The 22,660-nt window shown below is 41.9% G+C and overlaps 1 protein-coding gene across 3 annotated transcripts in view; it reads left to right on the forward strand.

Moving 5' to 3' along the window:
* Positions 1-22,660, forward strand: part of FGD5 (FYVE, RhoGEF and PH domain containing 5) — a 151,507-nt gene that overhangs the window by 13,422 nt on the left and 115,425 nt on the right. For all 3 annotated transcript variants that reach the window (XM_032784280.2, XM_032784283.2, XM_032784281.2), the window contains exon 2: positions 1,622-4,631. In XM_032784280.2, the coding sequence (XP_032640171.1) occupies positions 1,622-4,631 (3,010 nt within the window). The remainder of the gene's footprint in view (positions 1-1,621; positions 4,632-22,660) is intronic.

A 22,660-nucleotide genomic window follows, 5' to 3' on the forward strand; every position in this document is an offset into this window, starting at 1 on the left:
CAATGGCACCCATCTGCGGTGTCTGATACTCAAATTCAGAGCTCTCCCCAAAAAAGACGGGAGGTTGCAGATACCCTGAACTGCTCCAACCTCTCTCTGAATAAACTTTCTGTCACCAGGGAAACATGGGCATATGCTGGGATGAATATAGCCTAACAATGGGCTTTTAAAGTATCAATAGGACCTTACTACTGTACACATTTTCCCCCCAGATAAGGAACTAGTAAATTAAACTGTTTGAGAAAGGTGATTGGATAGCTCTCATGAATAGTGATAAGATATTGAGCCTTTCATCTCAACCTCACTGCTTCATGCCTTGCCCAGGTCATCTGATGGCTATTCTGTGACCTGGACTGAGAGTCTCAGTCTAGTTTGTAGTGAATGAGTCTCTATATCACAAAACTCACCATAAATTGGCATTAAATGGCTCTCTTTTTGGCAGTATACCACCAGAGGGCTGAATGTACATGGATAATTAAATACCACCTCACCCTATAGGTGGGTGGCCACGCAAGTCCAGGTTGACACACTAGCGTCTATATTGGTGGGCTGGTGTCCTATAGTCTTCTTCAGCTAAAACATGGTCTTCAGTTTCCAGGGCCATCCATGTGCAACTTTTATGAGCACCAAAATGTACTTTAAATAAAAGAGAATTGCTTACCAAGTGGGATCATCATTTCCATTGTTGTTGTGTCTTCTGAATAGTGAAGCAACTGAAGAAGTTATACATTTTGAAAACTGAACTTAAGTTGACACCAATTACCTCTCCTCATTTTAGGGTACAGGGATTCCATTCAGTGTGTTGTAGCTCAGCTACATAATTAATATAAAGACTTAACCAAGCCTTCAGAAATTCTTTCACCCTGAGTGAATAAATTAGTTGACCAGCAAGTAACATATCATTCAGCTTTTCATTATCAGTCACCATAGTAAAGGTGGGAGAATAGATTTTGTGCTGGTAAACATTCATGTCAGTTTTACAAGTCTGAATTAACCATTTAAATTGCTGGCAGAACAAACTGAGCATTGGATTTTTTATTTTTTTTTATTTTTTTGCAGTCTACAATACAGATAAAAGCATTGCTACAAATTGCTTGCACTGCATTTTTATGGATTAAAACTAGAACTGGTCAAATTTTTTCTGTTGAAAGACTGTTTTATGATGGAACTGGGTGTTCCAATAAAGATTTGTAAGTGTCTTCTTTCCACTGACACTTTTGATTTTTAATTGAAAATCTGAACATCAAAAAACTGAAAACATTTGGTCAAAATATTTTGGAAATATTGAAACATTTTTTCTACATTTCTGATTGAAATGAAAAATTTTGACATTCCTGTATTGATAAGTTTCTGTTTGGCTCAGCCTAATATTAAACTGTGTCCTCTTGAGTGGCCACAGTGCTTCATGGGAGTTGTAGTTCAGTGCTTCCTGCCACCATTTTCCTCTATGGACCAGCTGCACTACAATTCTAGTCAAAATTACTATAAACAAATAAAGTTAATTGGTGTAGATTCTCTGGTGGCTTCACTGCCACTATGTTTCTATTAGACCAATGAATAGATATTTGTTGAAACCAGGATGGCAAACTGCTAATATGGCTTTTCTTTGTTTCTTTTCCAGACTTCACAAAACCACCACTAGCACCAAAACCAAAGATTATCAGTCATCTTTCTTCCGTGACAGTCTCCAAATTTCCTCCTTCATTGTCAAGGCCTGATATTATTCATAATCCAAACTCTATGTCTAGGGGTCCAAAACCACCCATTGCTCCCAAGCCAAAACTCTCAGCTGACACCGAGGGGAGATCCAGTGTTTATACCAACAATAACTTAAATAAAGTCACCAATGGAAAATTGATATGTCCTGATGGAGAGCTGTATGAAGGAAATCAATGCAACATCGAGTGCTCGGAATCTGAGGCTGGTGATGAATACATCGTAGTTCCTAAAGCTCAGCTGACTGATAAAGACTGTGATGACTTTGAACATGCGCACGACCAGTGTTTAGAGTCATCTGCAGAGAATGAGGTCTTAGAAACTGCAGAAGCATCAGAGGAGGAAGAGGATCATAGCATAGCTAATGACAAGGAGATCTGTAATCCAGAAATAACTGAAACCGAGGACAATAATTCTTCAGATGCTGTGGAACCAGACTCAGCTGGAGCAACAGAAATGAGAGACTGTGACAGGTCTGAAGCACTTAGTCAAGTGTCTTCAGGAGCCCTTGAAGTAGAAGATGTTGCTTCTAAGAATATGGATGAAGAAGTGGACTGTGTAGATGACCCCAAAAACTATTTCAAAGATGAGGCTGAGGAAACATTTAATAACCTCGATCTGGTAAAGGACAATAATGAGTATAACCTGGAAAACTGTAAGATTTTGAATGGAGATGAGGATTTGAAGGGCAATATCTGTGAAGACATTATTCTAACACATTTACCTGTAGATGATGAGCCAACACCAGAAGAGAATGATGAACTGCCACAAACTTTAGAAGATGAGCTATCAAACAATGACACAGAAGTGAGTCCACCAAACAGTGGTGACCTGGATGATAATGCAGAGTTTGTATTGAGTAAAGAAACGGATTTAGTAAGTTATGGTTATGCAAATCCTGATATAATTCCTGATGATGTTGATGAAGAAGAAACAGACATTGGGTTAGGACTGAAAGAAAATGAACCTGATGCAGAAGAGGATTTGGGAGGTTCTATCAATGAAGCTTCTGCTGAAGAAGAGAAAGTAAGTCCAGATAGTGACGAAGAAACAAATGTGGAAAGGGAAGACTATATAGATGATGGGTACCAAACCATTGAGATGAAGAATGAGGAGGAAACTTCAGAGACAACATGTGAGGCTAGAGAAGACTCTGAAAAAGAGGAAGTGGTGAAAGCAGAGAATATAGATGATAGTTGTCAAATTGTTCCTTTTGAGAGTGAATGCAATGAAGATATCACTGATTCACCCCAAGAAAACTTAGATGAGAATTTGCAACTGGAAAGGACTTTTTTGAGTAATGATAACCAGCTCTCCAGCCCTCAAACTGTTAGTGAGCCAGAGCTGGAAGTGGAATCTAAACCAAATATGTTTGTTGAAGATTGTGGTGACAATGAATGTGTCTTGGAAGAATCTGAATCAGATGAGCAAGTTCTTGAAAGCAATAAGGTCAGTCATAGTAGTTTTGAAGAAAGCTCCCCAAATCCACCTGAACAAGCATCAGTTGAGAATAAATACCATACAGCAGAAGAATTAACTAGATGTAAACAAAGCAAATATAAAGCAGACTGTGCTAGTGAACATGAGTCTAGTGAGTATTTAGCAGTTCCTGAAGTGGTTGTTGTACCTGAGGAAGGAGAAACAACCAGTGATTCGCTAGATGATCCTTATGTGATGCCCTCAGAGAATGCAGCCCCTCATGTTAGAGAAGTGGTGCAGACTGAATTAGAAGATATTCCATGTGATTACAGCATAAGAGAAGAACTAATTGTAGACACTGAAAACAACCTGCTATCCACTGATCGAAAAAGTATGGTCACTAGAACAAGGTCACTCTCTGGGAAAGTGCCTGGCTATGTGCCAGAAACTGTTCCGGAAGAAACTGGACCAGAAACGGAAGTACAGTCCTCAAAAGATGACTCTCTGACTGAATATTTAACCAATAACTTACCGCTGTTGGAAGGAAAACCAATGGAAGTCAATAGGGCCTTACCAGCCACGTCAAGACGCTTTATTTTATACCCACGGTCTTACTCGGTAGAAGGGAGAGATATACCAGTCTCTGTTTACAGAGAAACCGATGGCTCTACATTGGATGACAATAGAATAAAGAGGACAGAAGACAACATCTTTTTGCCCTGTGTAATTGGTTCTTCAGGTAGCTTTTCGCAGAGAAATCACCTCTCATCAAGTGGTGTGTCCACCCCATCCTCAGTTGTTGATATACCACCTCCTTTTGAACTAGCCTGTATCACCAAAAAGCCAATCACTAAAAGTTCCCCCTCACTTTTAATAGAGAACGAATCTCCTGATAAGTACACTAAGAAAAAGAAATCATCTTTTAAGAGGTTTCTCACCCTAAAATTCAAGAAGAAGACAGAAAATAAGGTCCATGTAGATGTTAATGTTTCCTCTTCAAGGTCCTCTTCAGAGTCTAGCTATCACGGGACTTCTAGGATTATGGAACTGGACAGAAGGAGCTTGAGTAGTTCACCTCAGCTAAAGTCCCACACTGGGAAGCTGCGAGCTTCTGAGTCTCCCTCTACTGTTCTTTTCTACAAGGATGGTAAAAGAAAAGGGATACCCAAAACCTTTAGCAGGAGTGTGTCGAGAGTGGAGTCCTTTGAGGATCGATCCAGACCTCCTTTCATGCCACTCCCATTAACTAAACCTAGGTCTATTTCATTCCCTAATGCTGATACTTCTGACTATGAGAACATTCCAGCTGTGAGCTCTGATTATGAAAATATACAAATTCCTCCTCGAAGACCAACCAGAGCAGGAACTTTTACAGAATTTTTTGAAGATCCCAGTAGGGCATTATCTGCTGCTAATGAGAATGACGGCTATGTGGATATGAGCAGCTTCACAGCCTTTGAGAACAAGCAGCAAACCACAGACCAGGAAACAGAAAGGTACTGTAGTAAATTATTATGTAAGACCTGCTAGCCTTGGCCAATCAAGACTTCCTCTGTTAGGTGTCATAGGCAGATCCTCCGTTTTGCTTGGCTTATTCTCCTTGTTCAGGCAATGCTTTCAAGAAAGAGTTTGGAAGAATACAAGATAAACCATTATCAGTGAAAAGAGACTAAATTAAGATGTATTGAAACTCTTTTTTGTAAACACATATTAACAAACCCAGTGGAATTGGATGATCATATCTGGGTAGAGGACATAAGTCAAACAAAGTTCATTTAAAAATAATCATTTTACTCTGGTGGATCTATTTTTTTATGAGCAATATTTCTGAGTTCTTGTTTGAATGGAATTTATTACAAACTATCTTACTGGGTCCTGGAATCTCTGCTTTCATTTCATCATTCTTGCCAATTTCCATATGCAACATTGTGTACTTAATTTATCCTTCAAAGTACAGCAATTAAATATGGACCAAAAAATGCCAAGCAAACCAGGACCTAATCTGAACAGTCTATAAATTTATTAAATTGCTTAAAAGTCTTTCATTATGGAGTTTTGGCAGCTTCTGACTTCTGAATGAATTACATAAATGGTTTGTCTGAAACTGCATGTGTTGCATTTTGTGATTTTTTCAGCTTCGCTGTAACTATTTGTTCTGGTGCAACTCCATTTGGGACCATCTGTCTTCTCCTTGATATTCCACCATAACCTCCCTATTAGCATTTTATAATCAAGCCAGTGGGGTGAGACTAGCGTAAAGGAGAAGGGAATTTAATCCACTGGCTCCAGTTAGAATAGGTAACAGGGAAAACAAAGGAAAAGCAACTGAATGAAAAATCTGGGGTGAATGAAATGAGTCTTCCAACCGAGTTTTAAATGTACCTTTTGTTCTCCCCCCCCCGAGCTGTTTCACACTCATGTTTCACTTTTTCATAAAATATGTATTTTCAAATCTCCTCCTCCCACAAATTTTTCATGGGGCAGGAAATCAGAATATTAACTGCTTGGGAAAGCTCATATTAGTCAGATCTCACTAATGAGCTGCTAATCATTTTCCTTTCAGCACCTCCATTTCCATTGGCAAAACTGACATTTGCTTTGCAACTGGGCCATTTGTTTGTATCAGAGGCATACCACCCATTTTGGGTTATTCTTTAAGGTAAAAATATCGAACTACGTAAATTGCTATGACTTAGACATATTTGTTTCCAGGGGAAAAGCCAATCAGAACTGGTTCAAGGAAGTCTCAAGGGCGAGGCTTGAACATGACATTTCATGTTGTTTTTTGTGTACGCTGTTTCTGCTGCTAGGGGAGAAATGAAAATTAGGCATTCCTAAATAGCCCCTTTCTCAGTAGAAGGCTGTTTGGGGAGCAGACATGTGCAGGTTGCTAACAAGTTTTTATTGAGCTTCATTCATGATTTCAGTGCTGCAAAAATGGAAAAAGACCATGCCCAAAAAGGATTATCAAAATGGATAAACAATATAGTCAGTTACATAATGCCCTGGATTAGAACAGAATAGTCTAATCTCAAAACAGGGTAATTGTACATATTGTGTGTGTGTGTATGTATGTGTATGTATGTGCATATACATATATATATATATACAGTTAAAATGTTGCTTCTTAAAATGGATTTCAAGGGACCTAAACCTTAGAATATGGAATCATATGAGAGGTAACCCTGCCACAGAAAACCTCATGATGCTATTAATTTAAAATTCCTGGCCTACTTTTATTATGATGCTTATTTCACTCATCTGACTTCTTTGACACAGCACATATGTAACACGTGTGGCACTTCCAGTCCTCACTATATTTTCACCTACATGGTGTTGGTAGCTAGCATCTGTCCGTATATTGGTGAAGGGCTACGTATTTGATGGATGAACCAGTGCAAATCTTCATTAAAGTTTCAATTAATAGAATTTGAAGAGGATATAGAATTATAATGATCCAGAAACCACCACGTTCTGAATGTTTGTGATTGAGTGGGGGGCATTGAAACTGACAGATGAGAAGATTCACTTTTTAATTTTAATACGTAAAAGAAAAACCATATGGAATAGATTTAAACCAATAATTTTTAATTAAACGCAATCAAATTTCTAGAAAGAGCTCAATAATGCAAGTCTGCTAGAAATACATCTTATCTTACAATTACCATTGCAAGGGTAGTGCTTGCAATATTGTCCCCTGATGGGCAGTTACTGTAGATCCCCCAAATTTAGCTATGTGGTATTAATAATTAAAATCTGATTCAGAAATGCAACAATACAGATGGTCATTAGCACGCTGTGCTGTGGGGAAAAGAGTTAGCCATATGTGGAAACAGCCTTTAGGCCCCTCAAACCCCCTTACCCATTAAACCTTCCTGATTTGGGCAGCCAAGAAATGTAAATTTCAGCTTTCGCTTAGTTTTTAGAAAGGAACTGTCCAGCCCTTTCCTTTTGCAGAGATGGCCTTGAAAATGTAAACGGACGTAAAACGACAGCTAGCGTGGAAAGGAACATATAGCTGGGCTCCGCATCTACAGTAGGAAGCTGCTCTGGCCTAAGCATCCTCTTGCCACCTATACACATATTTTGGGCTAGATCACTGATGCTAATGGAGCTATGCCTATTTACAACTAGCCAAACATATGGCCTGTTAAGGAAAACAAATTAATTATGTTTGGGGAGTATCCCAAAGAACCATTTCATTTGCCCTACCCAGAGGGCACCATGTGGTGTGATAATGGTCGAAAAGAAGCTGCTATTTTGGGGAAGGGAAACAGGCACAGCAAACACTTGTTTCATAGGCTGTTTCCCGTCACAAAACTTCAGGAGAAACAGAAGGGTGCCTTTGCCACAGTTTTTAGAGTGATGGCAGGAAAATGGTGCAGTTAAGCATCTGCCAGAACTGCATTTCCATCATAACCTTCCTGTTGCCAGGGTTTATCACTTGGCTCCAAGAAATTTGCTAGGCCCAAATAGTCCCTTCTGCTTCTCTGCTCAGACAGTTAGAGGGAAGCAAAAGGAAGATATCAGCAGCCCCATACAGTGTGCTTTCACCTGGGAATTCAGACTTCCTGGGAGGAGATGAGCTGGGAAGACGCTGTTGTCCCTCCTGGGCATTGACCACCCAAAAGTCCACAGGGTTCCCATCCACAATGGTAATCCATTCAGCACACAGTGAGCCATAGTCAGAGGACTAGGGGTAGCCAGGAGCAGGGACTATGTGGAACAGAATTCCTGAGGTTGTGGTGCTAAGTGGTCCAAGGAATGGTGTGGAGACCCCGTGCCTCTGTGCAGATGACCCAAGGCCCATGGGATTTCCCAGTAGGTCTCACGATATATGAGGGTTTAGAAGGCCAAGCATCAATCCTCTGATGGGACAGTTTGGAACAAAGTCCAGGTTCCTTTCCACAGATGTCTTTATGGAAGGGGACAATATGGTCATCCATTTGCTCAGTTCATGGCACATTCCTCTCTCAGTGAACATATGCATCTCTCTCACATACATGGTGTGGGGAGCCCACAGAGTTTGAGCCTGGGAGTAAATTTATCTACAGATCTTTAGGAGAAAGATGGGGCCACAGGAAGGCTTACATGAATAAGGCAAGTGGGATTTGGCCTTTGATTTGACCAATCCAGACTGGGCATTTGCTCAGTGACCAGCAAGCAACGTGCCTGAGCTAAAACCTACAACATTTAAACTGGATACAACATTTAACACTGCAAAGCACCAACAGCCCACGAGCAGTCACTGCCCAGTAAAGAAATTTCACATGGATTTTCCCCACAAATACTGACTGCATATACATCCTGTACTTGTGCCACAATAAGTACACGCACAAGGGCTCTGTCAGCTCAAGTAGATCCAAAAATCTAAAATGTATAAAGTGCCAGATTCCAAAGTTCCATGCTAGGTAGGGCTGTTATGGTCTACAGCACTTAAATTACATTTAAAATAAACCAGATCTAACGTTACATTTGAATAGTTGGTTTTAACAGCTAAAAAGAATACACAATTTTTAATTTCTTCTATACTTGTTCATTTCCATGGGAGATTCCCCTGACACATACACACTTTTTTTTTTAATTATACAGTGGCTTTAGTGGCAGTGGCAGGTACAGGACTAATAGCCCTGCAGAGTGAAGTCCTCTAGCAAGAGACATGGAGCACAATGGGCAGTGGAAATGCACACTTGCCCCACTCCACCAAGATAGGAATAGAGATCAACAATCGGCTGAGAAGGTACTTTAATCTCCAGAATATGTTTAGTCCTCTGCCTCCAGGATGAATCTACTGATAGAGGGTTTAACCAATTAGTGCCATTGGTGATGGTGGCTTTGTAGTACAGACACTTGCCACTAGGAAGTGGATTGAAACCATCAGCTCCATTTCACGTAGGTCACCAAACAGCTATCAAATGGTACAAATGGTTAGTCCCAGCTGTCTGGGGGCAGAGTCAAATCCGCAAGCTAGGGGTGATAGGCTCCAGATCTCATTGGTGAGGCTCCTATCACTTTTTTCCCCCTTTCCCTTTTGTAAGGAACATTAACAAGCCTCAAAGAAAAGTCACACAAAAATATACTTAGAAGGTGAAAATTCACACCATTGAAGAGGGCCTGGTTAACAGCTTGTGCCCCTTAAAATGCATTTAAAAGAGCGGAGACTAATCTAAGCCACGGTGGTGAATTTCACTCAACTAGCATTCAGAACCTAGTTTTGACCAATAATCAGGAAGCTGTATCCTCAGCTCTCCGTGTTGTTCCTTGAAATTGCCAGCACATGTGTTATATAAGATAAAATCACTCTCACTTCGGAGACTGAGTGCAGTGTCCATGTGCAGTATGCTAAGGCTAAAGTGCAGGTAGAGAGATAATACATGCAATGGATGGTCCAGTGTAAGTGATGTACATTCTGAAACAGCCAAACCAAGGAAAGGATGATCAGTGTTTGTGTACTGAAGTGGAGCAAGAAACCTACTGAAATTCTATAGATCATTTGCCTAATAATAAATACAGTGAATCACTATTGTTGATACAGCAGAGTGGTGCACAATATGTTAATATATGTAACACACTAGCTAGCTTGCAAACAGAATGTTCTTAGGGACACTGTTGAGACTACCAGGCCAAAAACGTGCCGTGCCAGATACTAGAGAGATGAGGGATAGATGTGCAGATTATGGGAGGCAGCCATGAAAGTAACTGGAATGTGTATCTCAAGGCTTTTATTCACACTTTTACCATCAGTTCTTTATCTGATACATAGCCAGACCTCCAATTCAGCTCTACTCTCTGCAATTATTGTTAAATCAAATTTATTACGGCAGTGCTTCAGGGCCAGCCAAGAATGAGGCTCCGCTGAGCTAGGCACTGTACATAAGAACAGCCATACTGCGTCAGACCAAAGGTCCACCTAGCCCAGTATCCTGTCTTCCGACAGTGGCCAATGCCAGGTGCCCCAGAGGGAATGAACAGAACAGGTAATCACCAAGTGATCCATCCCTGTTGCCCGTTCCCAGCTTCTGGCAAACAGAGGCTAGGAACACCATCCCTGACCATCCCGACTAGTAGCCATTGATGATCCTATCCTACATGAACTTATCTAGTTCTTTTTTAAACCCTGTTATAGCCTTGGCCTTCACAACAGCCTTTGGCAAGATTGGCTGTACGTTGTGTGAACAAATATTTCCTTTTGTTTGTTTTAAACCTGCAGTTTATTAATTTCTTTGGTGACCCCTAGTTCTTGTGTTATGTACAATCACAGTAGACAGTCCCTGCCCCCAAAGAGCTTGTAACATAAACAGACAAGACAGACACAGGCAGGGGGGAAAGGTAGAACTCACAAGCAGTGTGAACAATGTGGTAGCAGCAAATGTCGTGTTAGTTCCACAGAGTTGTGGGGACTGGGTGGGTTACTTACAAAGATTTCAGCTGGGAGGAGAGGGGAGCAGGGCAGAAGAAAAGTGGGGCAGATGTGGAGTGAACTCTCAACTCAGACTAGCCATATACGAAAAGTTAGACAAGTGCAAGTACGGATGAGAATTTTGCCTGGTGATCAGAGCAGGAAGGTCCTGCAAGAGGAAACATTCAATGTATGCCAGTACACACGCCCCTGTGAATGTGCAGCACCAGACTTTGGTTTGTTACTGTAGAGTTGTTGAAATCCAGCAGAGAGCAGGCCACTTGCGTAAAGTGAGTAAAGTGGAGCTAGATTTTTTTTTTTAAGTAATCAAATAAACCAGATTTACAGCTGTAATTTTGTTACTTTATTCTTTTTCTTTTTTCATAAGCAACACATTTGAAACAAATGAATTTAACTTTTAAAATAGATCAAAGCCCCTTAACACAGATTTAATCCCCAAGCATGATAGACTGATGCTTTTGAACATGTGCACTATGTCTATAATATGCATGCTCTCTCTTCATTACTGGCATCTGATATTTTGTTTATTTGGCAGCCTAATGTCTGTACATTCGGGCTGTCGGTCAAATAAATGTAGCTCCAACAATGGCCCATAAACAGCTTTCTTCCCTAGAAAAAAGGATGATAGCTGTTTACAGGAGTGAGGTCTGTTTTACTGCTTTTGTGAACAGACACAGTACAGTTGAACTTCTTCCAAGAATATAACAGAACTGGAAAAGGTTTCCATGGAGTATATTTTAGAAATGTTGGAAATCTCCTCTTTATGATTTGTAGGTTAAAGATCCCTCAGATTTAAACATTGTGGGGAAAATTCTGATCTTAGTATAAATCCCCTCAAACAGCACTGATTTCAATGGAGTTTACATCAGCATCACAGAGATCAGAATCTGTCCCTGTTTCTTCAGAAAAAGGCTTTCTTCTGATTATAAACAAAAGCACGTTTTTTACTTTAAAAATATAGTTGCATTTTATTCTTTAAAAAGTTTTGTCTTTCAATAACATTTTAAGAACATAGGACTTCCCTCCACTCCTGTGCTTTCTGGCCAACCCGCTTATGCTTGGGCTACCTCCTCCTCTGCTGCATTTGTTTTAACTGATTGGATCTGTAGTAGCAGGTGGATGGGTTTGTAAAAGCTGGCAGAAGCAAGTGGGTCAGGAAGCAAAGTGGTTACACACTGCAAAGCAGCAGATATTCCATCTGTTGTGGGCTTAGCTGTGCTGCTCCCCAAACTTACTGGCTGCACAATGTAGCCCTAACGGTCACTGACTTCAGAGGCGGTGGCTCTAAGCAAGTTGTTGTTATTAAAGATGGATGTGGAGAGGAAGTCAAAAGGTCTCTACTACAGAGGCAATTGTTAATAATTGAGGCAGGTTGTTTCTCATGGGGGAAAGGGAAAGCGGAATGGTTTGCAACCACAGATTTGTCGTCTTAAAAACTTAATTATGCTGATCCTTCCTTGAGCATAGAGGGTAAAGATGTTAATCAAATAGGGTTAGGGGGGATTTTTGCCCATGGTTCAGTTCCAGGAGCAGAGGTTACCTATTAGCGTTAAGTGAGCGTATCTTGGGTTCTCCTTACTGTTGCCCTGTGCATGAATATCCCACATCCACATGGTCTTTCTTTTCTTATTACAAGATGCAAACACAGAGTCCCTGCCCTAAAGCATTGACAGCATAAAGAGACAATATAGACAAAGGAGAGGAGGAGGAGAAAAAGAGGAGCAGTGATCTGACCAAGGCTACACACAACTGGTCCAGGGCCCAGCTGGGACTTGAACCCCAGCCTCTGTATTTTAAAATGGAATTAGTGCTGGTGACAGGTGCAGGATTGGTAGCCCTGGAGAATGAAGGGCACGTGAACTATCTACTAGACCACACTGCCTCCTCTCAGGTATGCATTTGCCAGATACTGCTATTGTCTTGGATATAGTGCACAAATTCATTTTAAGGACAAACTCCTGGATCCCAGCACCAAGTCACGTGTCTGGGCTATTTCATAGGGGATCTCCGCAGGGGTGGGAAGGAAAAAAGCCTTTCTCCTCTATGACAGCAGCGCAGCTGATGTCCAGCTACCACTGCTGCCAGATGATCTCACACCAAGGGAAGAATAGCTAGTGGATCTATATAGCTGTGCATTCAGTGGCACCAGCCACCCTTACCCCCACTGCAACCCTGTGTGGTGCAGTGCAAGAATTCTCCAGGGAACAGTGCTCTGTGGTACACAAGGAGTGTGGACTACCCAAGGCTAGCCTGGCTCCTGTCATCAGTTTTCTGCAACAGTTTCACCGAGCAAAGGCTCTCAGTGGCTGAGGAGGAGGGGCAGGATCTGACCAAACAGAAATGATCACTAGTTGCTAATGTATTTGCTGCCCACAGAGGATCAAGCCAGCGTAAGCGCCTCAGTAAATTAGTAGCAGATGGACTAAGCAGGTAATGCAATTGTCTACCATTTGAAGGACCCTTGTATGTGATTAGCAGAAGGAGAAAGTCCCATCAGCCACAGGTGTCTCAAAGGATCAATTCTGACTGAACAAAAAGGGTGTGGCTGGGCAACATGCTGCTGTTTCCTGCCTCATACTTGGTTATTTGTTCTGTAGTTGTACAGCACCTAGCGCAGTGTGGTCCTGGGTCCATGACTCGGGTTCCTAGGGGCTAGAGCAATACAAATAACTGCTACTGCTATTACTACATGGGAGAACTGAGCTGGAGCATCACTTGGGGCTTCTATTTCCTGGACTAGCAGAGAACAAGAAATCAGTTTGGTTGAAACATGATCTCTGTCTGTGAAGGTGAAAACTGCCCCAGCATGGACTGGGCAGATAATGGAAGGGCAGAAACTCTGATCTTAAAGGGAACCGCCTGCCTTTTTTGTTACTATGGTTCACAGCTCTGGGGAGAGCAAAAAGGGCAGTAGTGGCAAATGGGAGGAGTAATATCAGAGCTACACAGGGAGATGTCAAAGTTCCAGCACAAAGGGCTGGGGCTGCTACACACTCTGGAGCCCAGGGCCAACCTTCCAGCAAAGAGAGAGAACTAGAGCTTGGGATTTGTATTTGTGAGTCACTTCCCCAGGAAGAGTCAGCTCAGATAGAGCAGCTGGTTTCCAGGGTGGTCTCAGGTTTTCCAGCTGCGCAGGCTGAAGCACAAGGGAGCCAAGCAACTTGCTAAAGTTACATAAGGAAGCAGTGAGCCCAGCTAGAGTTTAAAGAAGGTTTGGTTGGGTTTTGCCTTCCTTATTTTCCTCTGGGCATTCTCTTCTGATTGGGGGAGGGGGGCTGGACACATGATGCACCCTCAGCTCATGCTCACTCCATCTCCTCCCTTCACCACCATTTAAAATGTGAACAGAGAAATTAAGCAGCCATTTTTGGAGAAAAGTCTCCCATATCGTCCTCCCTTCTTTCTCAGGAGAAGCATTACTGGTAGGAAATTCTACCTATAAATAAGTATAAGCTAAGCCCATTTCTCTGCCTCTAGTCATCTGCTGTACCATCAAGCTAGCTACTGTGTATCCATGAAGTGCTGAGAGGCACCTTCCCAAGATGGAGGATGTTTTTTTATAGGGGAAACCCTGCCCATGGGTAGGGACTATGTTAATTAGGGAGTGGATTGCTTCTGAGAGGAATGGAGCTGGGATGCCCTAAGGAAGTTCCAGCCCTTAAATCAAAGTAGCTCCTCAGGCTCTGCAGAAGGTTAAGCAAGGGAGAAACAAGGCATATTAGGTTGCTTTAAGCTGTTTTTAAAAATATATATGGAGCTTTTCCTGCATTCTTGCTTTCTGTGATTTTTATAGCATGCTGCACCTGTAGCACTGTGCTGTGGATATTCCAGTACCCCACAGCCCAGTGGGCTATTTTACGTTTGTCCAGCAGAGAAACCAGCACCTCCAACAGGTTACAGGAAGACATTTTTAGTAGGTACTTTGTGGGGTGGCTGTGCAGCTCCTCAGTGGGTCAGCCAGGCTGTCCTTGTGCTAATCTTGGGATGATGGTTGTGCTCAAATCTCCCCCTTTCTGTGCTTCATTGAGACTTCTCCAGGGACAGTGCTCACATTACCTTCTGGGATGCTTTGGAGCAGGATGCTCCATACTGATAAGAGCACAAGGGCTGCTCATGTATAATGCAGGGCATGCAAGGATCAATTCGGTGAAGGGAAGGCTAGTTAGAAGGGCAGGGTGCTAGTCTAGGAGTTAGGAGACTTCGGGTTAATCCTTACCATATTACTGGCTCCCTCTGTGACCTTAGGCAAGTTTCTTAGTCTCTCTGTGCTGCACTTCCCCGCTGTAAAATGACGAGACTATTTCCGTAGCTCTCAGGGGTGTTGTCAGGCTAAATAAATTACAGTTTGGGAGGTGCCCAGATGCTAGGGTGATAGAAGACCAGTATCCTAGGCAGACTTATTTCAGGTGTGATGTGGATAGTCTTATAGTTGGGACTCAAGGGGTCTGTGTTCAATTTCTGACTCTACTCCAACCTTCCTATCTGACCTTAGACAAGTCATGAGATCTCTCTGTGCCTCAATTTCCCTTCTGTAAAACCTCCATTAAGATGGTGGGGATGGGACAAGTTCATTAGTGTTTGTGAGGTGCTCAGATACTAAGCTGATGGGGTGCTATACATACCTAAATAGATGCAAGGGTGATTCCTACTGAAGACACTTTTGTGCCTTTCATATGTGACCCTTGCTATTTTGGAGCCCCAAATATTAATAAAAAAAACACGAAAACCAGCCTGGACCTTGCAAACCTGTTAGGACCCCAGGATGCAAATATCACCAAAGTTGGGCCTGTTGGGGGTCTGGGAATGGAAGAAAGCTTTGTAAACAGAGACTACATCTTATTGTAGTTCAAGGAAGGGAAGCAGGCTTTGGGGTTAGGTCCAGAGTGGGGTGGAGAAAAAGACAGATTTCCATTTGGAGTCAGTGGAGGGAGAGGATGCAAAACAATGCAAAAAGGAGACCTCAGAAGATTTAGATCAGCTGCTGAACTTTTGGGGATTCATCCGAACCAAACTTTTTCAGGTTCACCCATTGCAAATTAGAACCCAGGCTCCCAGTGCTTTACGCTGACCATCAGACCACACACAGCCTCCTATTTAAACCCCTGACAATAGATATGGTCCACTCAGAGATGAGTCACATTTTTCCTTCTGTTTACTTTAAAGTTATTTGAAATGCCACTGGGAGTTAGAAGGTGATGGCATTAACACAGGATTTCCAGCTGCTCAGCGTGGAGAGCAGTCTGCATGGAGAGAGAATCCTTCCATACTCCGAGATGGGCAGAAATTATGCCTCTGCCTTGTATTGGATGTAAAAAAAAATAGAGAGAACATTGCTATGTAGTATAGATCTAGCCACAGACTTTGCAAATACAAACTACGTATGGTACTGGAGATGAAATTTGTACCTACTTAATGTAACAATGTCTTTGATTATGTCATCAAAAAGAACCCCTTTCGAGGTGTTACATCTCAAAGCAGGACGCCCTTTAAGATATTATAAATTATTCTTTGCATAGGCCAGGAGACCACAAGTGGGAAATGCAAAACTCAGAGCCAGGTGAATTTGAGGCAACTATTTGGATGCAATAGCAGGTGAGCTTTGCAGATGAAATGCAACACTGGCATATTGCATTGCAATGCTTTAAAGGTGTAAAATCCAGCACAAGTCCCCCACACCACTTAAGTCGTCATTTGAGCCCTTAAGTGCTCATTAGCCCTTCAGAGAACACCATGAGCTTATCTATAAATGTACAATTTAATAGAAGGCACAGTGGATTTATGTAAGCTGATTTCTTAGTGAGTGAAGCTTTGTTGTCTGGTACTTCTAGTCGTGGGTAACCCTGGTTCCTCATCCCTCACAGTACGTGCTCCCAGCAATCTGATAAGTTGTAACACATTCTAATTCGATATCATTTTTCTTATAAATTGGATATGTTTCAGAGAGTGACTTTGTAATCAAAATCAGAGTGCTGAAGGGTGTCTACCACATACTTGGGGCCCTTCATTTGGGGAGTTTATTTTATTTTTTCCCTGGAATTTATCAGGGTTTATTGCTCCAACAACAAAAATGTGAAAATTAGTGGAAAAAACTATTAATAATTTTTCTGGGTAAATACTGAGGTTTATTTTTTTGGATGGCAGCACAAGGGGGAAAACTATTCAGTAGATTCATGCTTTGATGAACGGAATTCAGTGTGGTTTGTTGCAGAATTAAAACAGAACTCAAAACACAATGTCACCTCGGAGTTTAAGAAAACAATCAATCTCTAATCCCCAAATAGAACTTTTCATTTGAAAAACAGTTTACTATTGTTGACTTAGAACCATTAGCCTGTAAATATTTACATTCAATAATTGGACAATACCATTTGCAGAGCATACTCTCAACATCATCCTTTTCTTCTGTTTTGGACTTTTTAGAAAACTTTTGAATACTTCCTTGTGTTCCGAAACATATTCTGCTACAGATATTCATTTTCTTCCTGTAATGGGGTTTGCTCACCACTGTGGTGCCTCCTGCTGGCTATCTTGAAAATTAGCTCTGCATGTGAGTGCACCCTGTTTCGGTGATGCCTCATCACCATCACTCCTGCTCTAGGACCCACGTGTCTCCAAGGACTGCAGCATCCCCTTCAGCAACACAGTCCTCCAGCCATACCACACACTGTGCTCCTCCCTTTCGGGGGACCTGCAGTCTGCTGTTCAACCACTTCCCTTAGTGACAACTGCAGCAAATTGTCCAGCCACTTCCTCATGGCTCCTGCATCCTCTTTGCCCTCACCTCAGGGCCTCAGCCTGCAAACCCCAGCAGCCAGCCAGGAGCTGTCTCTCACTCCCCTGGTCCCTGCTAGCAGCATTGCTCTGTCCAGCGTGCTGGCAGTTCTCTCAGCCCTCCAGAGACACAGCCTTTCCTCGGTGGGCTCCCAGCAGAGAACTACCCTCCTCTGCCCTGCAGCTCCTTTTTTATATGGGCCTACTTGGCCCTGACTGGCTGCTCCCCTCAGCCCTTCTCTGATTGGCTGCCTCCTGCACAGCCTCCCTAGGGCTCTATTAATCCCCTAGAGCCCAGTGTGGGGCAGGCACCCCATCACACTTCCCATTTTAGTGTGTCAGACCTTTAAACTGTTATCTGCTAACAGCTTGAAATGTGTACATGGTGGGTGTGAGATTCATCAGTACATTCAGATGTGCATGCATTTCTGAGTTTGCATGCATGCCTGTTTGTTTATTGTGTGTATCTTCTAGACTAATACATAGCCTGACTTCAACAGGCAGCTTTGCATCTACACATAGACTAATGTATTATCGTAATACATATATTTCATGCAATGTATTATATTTTCCTAATAAAACAAGTTATCTTTTATATATTTGAATAATACAAAAGTAGAGTGAAAATCAGAAAAAAAATGAATAATTCTTTTTGTAAAGCCTAGGACTTGTTTGATAAAAGTTGATTAACTTTTATCAGACAATCAAAGAAGGGGCTGTATCACCCGAAGCATGGATATAAGAACCCCTATGCCATTTATTCCACAAGGTACAATTCTTAATTTCTTGGAAGTAATGTTTCTGATTACGGTGACCAGGACATTACTCCTTTATTTGGCACAGGCTGTATCACCCGAAGCATGGATATAAGAACCCCTATGCCATTTATTCCACAAGGTACAATTCTTAATTTCTTGGAAGTAATGTTTCTGATTACGGTGACCAGGACATTACTCCTTTATTTGGCACAGGCTGTATCACCCGAAGCATGGATATAAGAACCCCTATGCCATTTATTCCACAAGGTACAATTCTTAATTTCTTGGAAGTAATGTTTCTGATTACGGTGACCAGGACATTACTCCTTTATTTGGCACATGCCAGATTTCCTTGAACTAATCTGTTCGCAATCATATGGGACAAAAGTCAACCCTCCATCAATTGCAAGGAGTTAAACCAGGGCTGAACTGGGTCTCTTGTCCATAACAACAGATTTACCTTGGATGGTGATTATAGGACATAGGATGAAGTCAGTGAGGCGTAATGGTACTCAACACTGTGTGGAAGGAGCTCAGCTTCAAATAGAGGCAGGGAGATGAGGTGTGAGAGACTGGCCAGTGCACGTACAGATTTCAAATTACCAGGTCCATCCTTGTGGCAGAGTATCCCAGGCATGTGTTATCTCCCACACACACCCTGGTTGAGTCTTATATTTATATTTGAGATTTATAGAGTGAGAGATTGGTATCACAATTCTGAGGCTGTTCCAGAATCCTCTTTCCTTCGCTGCTAAATAATACAGTGTATATATACTATAGCATTAAAAATGCAATTGCTTTACAAATCTAATCCAATAGTTTATGGTTTGTTGTTCACTCCGACAAAGTTATTTATAGCTGATAGTACACTTTTAATTATCCTGCAAGAACTCTGCCTTCATGGGACCCATGGGGGTTTAATGTAAAGCAGCCTTAATATTGGCTTTTCAGTGGGACACAACAATTAATTTTATCTTAATGGACTAATTAGAGTTAATGGATGGGAGAAGGTATTTAAGAGGCACTGTCTGTTTTGCCAGGACCCCCTTTTAAAGAGCTAATAAAAGGACCCTTTCACTTGGGTAATTGGTTGGCTTAATTAGATGGTATCTCTTCAAAGGCCTAAAGTAAGCAGACTGAGACCTATCAGCAGTGAACACCTTTCTGTGCTGTCACGCATATGCTAAACCTACTTCACCTTTGGTTTATGGGTAGCACACGGGTTCTTCTGGCTTATCCTTTGCCTCAAAGGGAGCATAATTAGGCTACCAGTACCTGCCAGGCTGTTAATTTTTAGATCCTTATTTCTCTGGCAGTCTTTATCCATCTGCTCAACCATTTCTTCTTAGCCCTCTGATAATAAAGGCTTCTTCATTTCTTCTTCATCTTGCTGAAGAATTTGAACCCATCTATTGGACACAGTTAGCCAGTTTGGGACAGCAAATCATGTCTTAGCCCACTGCATCTCCCTGCCAACTTCACCTTCACTGACTGACTGACCTTCTGACCTCCCCACCCAGACTATCACTCCAGCTTCTGGAATGGAACTTGAATTCCATGAAATTAAAGCAAAGCTCTGAGTCAGAAGAGGACAGAAATTTCTTCCTCCTCAGCTGATTTTACTTTAGAAGCAATGAGTTGTAAATAGTATGACGCCTCCTAAGGGCCAGATCTTGTAGACCTTACATGGGTAAAACTCCGATTGAAACCAACAGGAATTATGCCTGCCTAACTACTATAGGATTGGCCACTATAAAATCTTTCCTATAAACTTGAACCCCAAATGCTTCACAGACTTAAATAATACAAGACAGTATATGGCAGTGATGTAAAGAAATTACAGGGTGAATAAACTCAGGCCAATGATTGAAAATGAGATAGACACATAACGAGACAAGGGAAGAAAAAGACATTTTAAGCTGACAGCTAAAAAGGGGGCTGGAGGACTGATGAGGTGAAGTATTAGCAACACTTGCCTGGGATTTCTGTGAATATTACGTAAGGTTGGGAGACTTAGGAAATGCATAAGGTGCCTTCAGAACTAACTGTGCAACCGCTTCACTGTCCAGATTTCTTGCTTTCAGACATTGCAGCAGATAATTGAAGGCCCAGTTTCCTACACCACACACGTTAGCAAATCTGACTTCCAGAGACTGGAGGTATAAGGGAAAGATGAGGGGATGGGAGGAAGTGTTCAGACTCACACAGCTTCTTGTAGAGTCCCAGATGTTAAGCATTCAGTTGGTTTCTCTGCTTTGGACAAGTTTTCAGCTCCTCCACTTTTACAGAGAAGGTTACTGCAATACAGGGAAATTAATGTTACTACATGTTGCCCCCTAGTCTTTGGGAGATATAAGCCAGAGGGTAAGGCCCCAATTATCTGCATTCATGTACTTGCAGAAGAGACCACTGAGCAGCTTCAACATTCCAGAAGCTCAATTTATTTTCACAGTAGCTGAGTAGCTTAAATCTGCCATGTGCTTTCATATCCAAAGGGAATCCCTGCCAGAAGGACATCCATGAAGATAACAGCTTTCTGACTAGGGCTAGCAGTTTACTCCATTCCAATGTCCTCCCCTCCCTCTGACGCTTGATAGGAAAGGCTGCCACACCTCCTTCTCCTTCTGATATGGCCTAATAACACTGAAGCATAGGACCCATGTCATGTTTTCAGTTTTTGGAGACAGGTGCAAGGGAAATGGATGGCAATCTCATGAAAATCTCTACATTTTCTTGAGCTCATTTTCCCACCATGATGGAGTTTAGAAACCGCTATTATATATGGATATCAGAATAAGACACTTAATAAACAGTGAAAACATTCTCCTGCCTCATGCCCAAATATCAGGGCAACAGCATGATGGGCTGAGAACGACCTGGGGACTCACATTTGCTTGTGCTGCCCTGCAATCTAAACCTTCTAAGATGCTCTCTTGGTAACAAAAGGACATTGCTATTCATAGCATGGAGTTTTCAAAAGCACTCAGCATTGGCCTAACTTTGCTCCCATTGAATGCAATGGTAAAACGCCCCATTGATTTCAATGGGAGCAGAGTTGGGCCTTGCTGAATGCTTACAAAAGCACCACTCACAAAGCACAATAGACTTTCAGTCAAGAACAAGCAAGATTGTGTAACCTGTACAGATCTTTTTTCATTGACAATGCAAACAGCTGGAAGGTTCGTGCTGTGGGCTATGGTAGATGCACTGCTTAATCTCTCACTCCAGTCGCAAACAGTTTTGGGGGTTTTTTTAACCAGGGGAAATACTTCTGTGATCTTTACAGTTTTCTATGTGAGCCTACCACGGTATATTTTCCTCTCCCTGTTCCACCTGTTCCCAAGCTGGCTGCACACAGTTAATAAATTAGCTGATCCTGTTAAGTCCAGACTGCTCCGGGGAATGACAGTTCCTCTTCCATCTTAGAGTCCTCCAGAGCAGAATGGAGCTGATTATGTTGAACTTGTGGTGAGTGTTTTTCATGGAAAGTATGGAATAGAAAACTGGCAATAAAACCAAAATAAAATGTAAAGTCTTGTTCCAAGTTTTAGTTACTAAGTTATGGTGCCAAAAGTAAACAAAGGAAGATTAATCGTTTGGCTAAAAAAGGAAAGAAAGGGAGGAAAAGAATAATCAGGGCCATGCTCACAGTCCCAGATCTACAGTATGTGCCATGTTATCAGTGAATTACTTTGTGTGATATGTTCTGTCTTCTTCCTAGTGAATCTAGAGCACAGAGTCAGAAAAACAGGGAGAAGTCTTTGTTATAGTCAGAAAAGGGACCACACAAATGAATCCACATGAAAAAAGAATGAGCTAGATGCTTATTCCAAGTAAAGTAAATTGGTGTTGCATTATTGACTTAAATAGCACTACGCCATTTTATACCACCTGAAGATCTGACCTGATATTTCTAATTGTCAGCCATGCTAATTCAGCGTAGAACCTGCAAACCGAAGCTGATCTGAATAGTTCTGACTATATGAAATTTTGACAATGGTAAATGTTTATCAGAGTCGGATTGGTTTCGATATGTGATTCTCAGATGCTATAGCCTGGTGGTTGGTATACTAGCCTGGTTCAAGTACCTGCTCTACTATGTCAGAGGATGAAAAACTCTGTTCTAAATCAGACAGGGCAGGGCCTGGGTCTCCCATATCCCAGGGCAGTGCCCTACCCGCCAAGCTATACACACCCCTCTCCCCAAATCAAGAAGCTTAGGTTTCAGTCCAAACATGGCCATTTTGACACAATCCCATTTTCATGGAAACATTAAGGTTTTGGACAAAACCAAATTTTGAAACCTAGAAAGTTGCTGCAAAATGGAATTGCCATCCTCTGGCCAGCTCTACTGAACACCACATTGTGTTCTTTCTGCCACTTATATTATCACTAGTAACAAAGATTCTGCAATCAGAATTTAGCATTCTGCTGATTATGCAAGAAGCAGAATAGAATGCAACTTCCTCTCCCATCGCAGCATTGATTCTGCAGTGCTTACGGAAGTTAAATCTTACGCAGTCAACAAAGCAGGTATGCGACTGCGTACACATGGGGTTGCAGATCTGTTGAGTGA

The sequence above is a fragment of the Chelonoidis abingdonii genome, chromosome 17 (genome assembly GCF_003597395.2).
Source record: "Chelonoidis abingdonii isolate Lonesome George chromosome 17, CheloAbing_2.0, whole genome shotgun sequence".
Classification (NCBI taxonomy): Eukaryota; Metazoa; Chordata; order Testudines; family Testudinidae; genus Chelonoidis; species Chelonoidis abingdonii.